Source organism: Carassius auratus, chromosome 19 (assembly GCF_003368295.1).
Source record: "Carassius auratus strain Wakin chromosome 19, ASM336829v1, whole genome shotgun sequence".
Taxonomy (NCBI): Eukaryota; Metazoa; Chordata; class Actinopteri; order Cypriniformes; family Cyprinidae; genus Carassius; species Carassius auratus.
In genome coordinates, this window is record NC_039261.1 from 558,749 (window position 1) to 564,273 (window position 5,525).

The 5,525-nt window shown below is 41.3% G+C and overlaps 1 protein-coding gene across 1 annotated transcript; it reads left to right on the forward strand.

The window, feature by feature from the left end:
* Positions 1-1,321: 1,321 nt before the first annotated feature.
* LOC113119097 (nuclear receptor subfamily 1 group D member 2-like) lies at positions 1,322-5,125 on the forward strand. Its single transcript, XM_026288293.1, has 4 exons — positions 1,322-1,723; positions 1,797-1,982; positions 2,536-2,746; positions 3,175-5,125. Exons 1-4 carry the CDS (start codon positions 1,322-1,324, stop codon positions 3,369-3,371), a joined length of 996 nt encoding a protein of 331 aa, XP_026144078.1. The 3' UTR covers positions 3,372-5,125.
* Positions 5,126-5,525: the final 400 nt, after the last annotated feature.

A 5,525-nucleotide genomic window follows, 5' to 3' on the forward strand; every position in this document is an offset into this window, starting at 1 on the left:
CATCAGTTAGGAACCTAGGTGTGCTATTTGATCACAATCTTTCCTTTGAAATCCACGTTTCTAGCATTTGTAAAACTGCATTTTTCCATCTCAAAAATATATCTAAATTACGGCCTATGCTTTCAATGTCAAATGCAGAAATGTTAATCCATGCATTTATGACTTCAAGGTTAGATTATTGTAATGCTTTATTGGGTGGTTGTTCTGCACGCTTAGTAAACAAACTACAGCTAGTCCAAAATGCAGCAGCAAGAGTTCTTACTAGAACCAGGAAGTATGACCATATTAGCCCGGTCCTGTCAACACTGCACTGGCTCCCTATCAAACATCGTATAGATTTTAAAATATTGATTATTACTTATAAAGCCTTGAATGGTTTAGCACCTCAGTATTTGAATGAGCTCATTTTACATTATAATCCTCTACGTCCGCTACGTTCTCAAAACTCAGGCATTTTGATAATACCTAGAATATCAAAATCAACTGCGGGCGGCAGATCATTTTCTTATTTGGCGCCTAAACTCTGAAATAACCTACCTAACATTGTTCGGGAGGCAGACACACTCTTGCAGTTTAAATCTAGATTAAAGACTCATCTCTTTAACCTGGCTTACCCATAACATAGTAATATGTTTTAATATCCAAATAATTTAAAGGATTTTTAGGCTGTATTAATTAGGTAAACCGGAACCAGGAACACTTCCCATAACACCCTATGTACTTGCTACATCATTAGAAGAATGGCATCTACGCTAATATTAGTCTGTTTCTCTCTTATTCCATGGTCAGCGTAGCCACCAGATCCAGTCTGTATCCAGAACAGAGACTGTAGTCACCCAGATCCAGTATGTATCCAGAGCAGATGGTGGATCAGCACCTAGAAAGGACCTCTACAGCCCTGAAAGACAGCGGAGACCAGGACAACTTTCTTGTGGTCAGCCCCAGATACAGATCCCCTGTAAAGACCTTGTCTCAGAGGAGCACCAGGACAAGACCACAGGAAACAGATGATTCTTCTGCACAATCTGACTTTGCTGCAGCCTGGAATTGAACTACTTGTTTCGTCTGGTCAGAGGAGAACTGGCCCCCCAACTGAGCCTGGTTTCTCCCAAGGTTTCTCCTTTTTTCTCCATTCTGTCACCGATGGAGTTTTGGTTCCTTGCTTCTGTCGCCTCTGGCTTGCTTAGTTGTGGTCACTTCATTTACAGCGATATCATTGACTTGATTTGCAAATAAATGCACAGACACTATTTAAACTGAACAGAGATGACATCAGTGAATTCAATCATGAACTGCCTTTAACAGACAGACAGACAGAGAGATGGATACAAGCCAGAGCTCAGACTCTTCCAGTGCCACTGACAGCGAGGAGGAGGAGGTCATTGGCACAGTGACTAGAGCGCAACAGGAGACCTTCATGTACAATCAGGAGCAGGCCAGCGTGCCTTCAGAGGGCCCCAACAACTACAGCCATTGCTCAGAGAAGACTCAGGAGGTTTGGAACCAACAGAACAATGCCTCCTCAGAGAGCGAACTAAAGCCCCCAACAGGCAGTGCTCCACGGGGGCCTGAAGACTCGGGCTGTCCTTTCAGACTGCCCAACAGCAGCTCCGCTGGACCACCTCTGAAGAACCTCTCTATGAGAGCTCATAATGACAATGACACACATGTCAATGGCAGCTGTAGTGTCCCAACATTTGCAAGTGTTAACAGGATGCACCTGGTGAGTTACACAGAGAACCTATACCAAAATTTCAGTTGAAGTCCATACAAGTACTCATGATTCTCATTCACAGGTTTGCCCCATGAACACATCGCCCTATGTGGATCCTCAGAAGTCGGGTCACAGTATTTGGGAGGAGTTCTCCATGAGCTTCACCCCAGCTGTCAGAGAGGTGGTGGAATTTGCAAAGCGCATCCCAGGATTCAAAGAGCTGTCCCAGCACGACCAGGTCAGCCTGCTGAAGGCCGGCACCTTTGAGGTATGAACAAAATACAACACAGTCTCCACACAAGGGTCAGACTTTAACGAGGGCTTGTGCCAAAAAAGCCTCCAAAATGAATAAAAATGCCCCATGAATTCAAGACAAAGGGGCAAAAAAATTCCCCTGCATTATTAAACAAAGTATCAGAGGCACTGAGCTGTGTTAAGTGCATGCTCGCGACTTCCCTCATCATAAACAACACAGTGCAGATACATTAATACTGAGATACATATAATTACAATATAAAGAGCAATAATCTAATGTCATATTAATAATGGTCAATAATCAATAATGTCATATTGCAGCCGGATTCGGAGCTTCTGTATTTTTACATGTATAATTTAGATTTTTTTTTTTTTTATTGTAGCCTATTGTTATTGACAACAGTTTTGTTGATAAAAGTAATTGACATTATAGACAAATATTGCCCCTTAATGGAGAAGTTAATTTCTGACCCTACACTGAATTAAACAGTCTTAAATCATTCCTAAGAGTCCTGTGAATCGACCCGATAGATTTCAGTTTGATGGGTTTCTTGTTTGGTCTGTAGGTGCTGGTGGTGCGCTTTCCATCCCTGTTCGATGTGAAGGAGCGCACGGTTACATTTCTGAGTGGCAGGAAGTACAGCGTGGAGGCGCTGCGCTCGATGGGTGCTGGAGATCTCCTCAACTCAATGTTTGACTTCACAGAGAAGCTGCAAGCGCTGAACCTCAGTGAGGAGGAGATGAGCCTCTTCACAGCCGTAGTGCTGGTGTCTGCAGGTATTAACGCCATACCATTATAAGACCATAGTTTTGTATCTGAGATGGGGTTGGGCAATTAGAAATTTGACCAAACATTAGAATTACATCATAACACTCTGGTCCTCTTCGTTTGGGAGTCACATTTGGCTCCTTAGTTGTCAAAAGGGACCGGAGCCTTGAAATGTAAATTCTTTTTTTTTTTAAGGAAAATTGATTTAATATTTTTTTTTTTTTATAATATTTTTTTAATTATTATTTAGAATTAATTCTAATTAGCCAAATAATTCTTATTTTGTTAATAAACGGATTCCCAATGTTTTTTATACATAGTGTCTTAATTTTATTAGGTTTTGCTTTTAGATATATATTTAAACATAAAAGACTACTTATTCCTAATCTTTAGCTGAAGCCTTGACTTACTGTGTTACATGAATTGTTTCCCATAGATCGCTCCGGTCTGGAGAACGTCAACTCGGTTGAGGCCCTTCAGGAAACTCTGATTCGAGCTCTGCGCAGCTTGATCACCAAGAACCACCCGAACGAGATCGCCATCTTCACTAAACTGCTCCTCAAACTGCCGGACCTGCGCTCGCTCAACAACATGCACTCTGAGCAGCTCTTGGCCTTTAAGGTCCACCCCTGACCACCCATCAACCCCATAACTGTGGACCACACACCCCATCCATCTCCAGAGCCTCCTTCCTGCGGCCCGTTTAGCCAGTGGGGAACTGTTATTACTCAGTGCCCCTTTTCTGACACTTCGCCCCATGACTTTCAAAGCCCTGCTGGTTAAATATGGAGGTGGAAAGGGGGTACAAGAAGTCATTATACTGTAAAATGCCTGTATTGTACTGTAAAACGCCTCTGCTCATGCTAAAGCACACGACTCGCTGACACAAACTGGAGGGGTTTCGTTGTAGATGCTTACAAGAGTTTGTACGATTACTCGGTTCGTGTGTGCGCAGAGGCATCTTGAATTAGTTTTTAGATTTATAAATCTGCCTGTGCAATAAGTGACGCGGTCACTGATTTTGAGATTGTTCCTTGTTGGTCTTTTAATACTTTCAGAGAAGAGGACGTAAGGTATCTGTGGCATGTATGAATGTTGTGTGTTGCTAAGGGGAGATTATGAAGGGATATTCCCACAAACAAATGAGAAAATAATTACATAGAGCACAGTTTGGCATCCTTTCTAATTCGGAGAGAAGAAAAAACAAAAAGCACCAACTAAGAAAAAGAAGAATGTGGAAGAAGAAAAGCTGCTAATCTGAGCTTTATTGGCAGAAAGACAGGAATGTTTAATGGATAGATCTATTTTTATATTCTGTTTTCTGTCTTAAAATCTGTAGTTAAATGCAGAGGAAGCCACACTTAGGCCTGAAACATTATGTAAGTATGTGAACACAAATGCTTCTTGATACAGTGGATGGCTGCGTTCCAAAATGCATCAAAATCTAATGCAGTGCGTGTCACGCTGATGTTGTGTGCAGTAGACACTGACATTGACACTGTCTTTTTACAGTTTTCTCTTCCAGGTAAATGATGGAGCAACAGTTTGAAGAGAATCTTGCTGAGCAATTTAAAGTTAGTTCAGCTGTTGACACATTTATAGCTAGCTACCTGACTAGTGATGCATTTGGTTTATTGGCACAGACATATGAAGTCGACTGTTGTCCGCTTGAGTGTTTGTTACCGACAAGATTCAGTCAGACCGCAGGCTCGGCCAAGCATTTGTATTCTTGCATAGAGTAAGTGTCTGATTGTGTATGGTGCATCTGTGTAGATGTCCTGATTCGTAGGGCTTTTAGTAATGACAAAGTGTGTGATGATGCTTAATGACAGAAGAGGAGTAGGACAGAAGGCGTTTTATCACTATTAGGATTGTAAATGCTGATGGGACTCAAAGCCGTCCACAGTGATGTCATAATGTCTGCATTTATATTTCTTCATTTCTCTTTTCTGAATGATGTTTTTTGTTTTTGTTTTTGGATAAGTCTGTTCAGTGAATGTTCTTGTAGAGTTATTGTTTCTGTGTGATCAGCTGCAGTAAGCAAATAGTGTGGATACTCAAGCACCGCTGGACCAGACAGGGAGAGGAAACAGGAAATGGCCCAAAACTCCACCGAGTAACACCATCAACACCTCTCATCACCCCGCCAGCTCTGGGCATCTGAAATCCTCTCGGGTCGGTTCTGATATCAAAGCTGCTGTAGATGAATAGTCACCAAAAGAAGTATGTTTGTTTGGTGTTGGTGTTCCTCACTCAGTGTCATTGATGTGTTGCCATAATCCAGTCTGTCAGTTTTCTTCTGTGAAAGTTAGATTTCTATATATCTATATATAAATATATAATATAATTAAATACATATTAAACAAGAAAATAAACAGATAAATGCTGAACTCATTCTTTCCATGCGTTGTCATTTTTGCACCTGTTTGTCAGACGTACAAATGTACAGACAATCCACTGATTACTCTGCATTATTAATTTCACTTGTAGCACCCCCTGTAGGTATTTTATTTATTTTTTGGTGGGGTTGGGTGGGGGGAGGGTGTTCTATGATCTACTTCAAGTTCCAGTAAGTGTCGATGATATTCTTTGCATTATCACTGACTTATACAGTATGTTAAGCCGTAAAGAATTAACAACAGCAGAATGTTTAATTTTCTACTAGTTTGGCAACTCTTAACATATCCAATTCTTTTGATTGCTGTCTTGCTGGTACTATGTACAAAATCTGAAGTATGGACAATCAGTCTGGGACAGAGGTTTCCAATCCTGCTCTCAGAAAACCCC

Excerpts from the sequence above, each read along its gene's own strand:
- LOC113119097 (XM_026288293.1), top strand. The coding sequence starts at position 1,322 with ATGGATACAAGCCAGAGCTCAGACTCTTCCAGTGCCACTGACAGCGAG. Across the intron at positions 1,724-1,796 it reads GTGTTAACAGGATGCACCTG|GTTTGCCCCATGAACACATC; the intron begins GTGAGTTACACA and ends TCTCATTCACAG. Across the intron at positions 2,747-3,174 it reads CGTAGTGCTGGTGTCTGCAG|ATCGCTCCGGTCTGGAGAAC; the intron begins GTATTAACGCCA and ends TGTTTCCCATAG.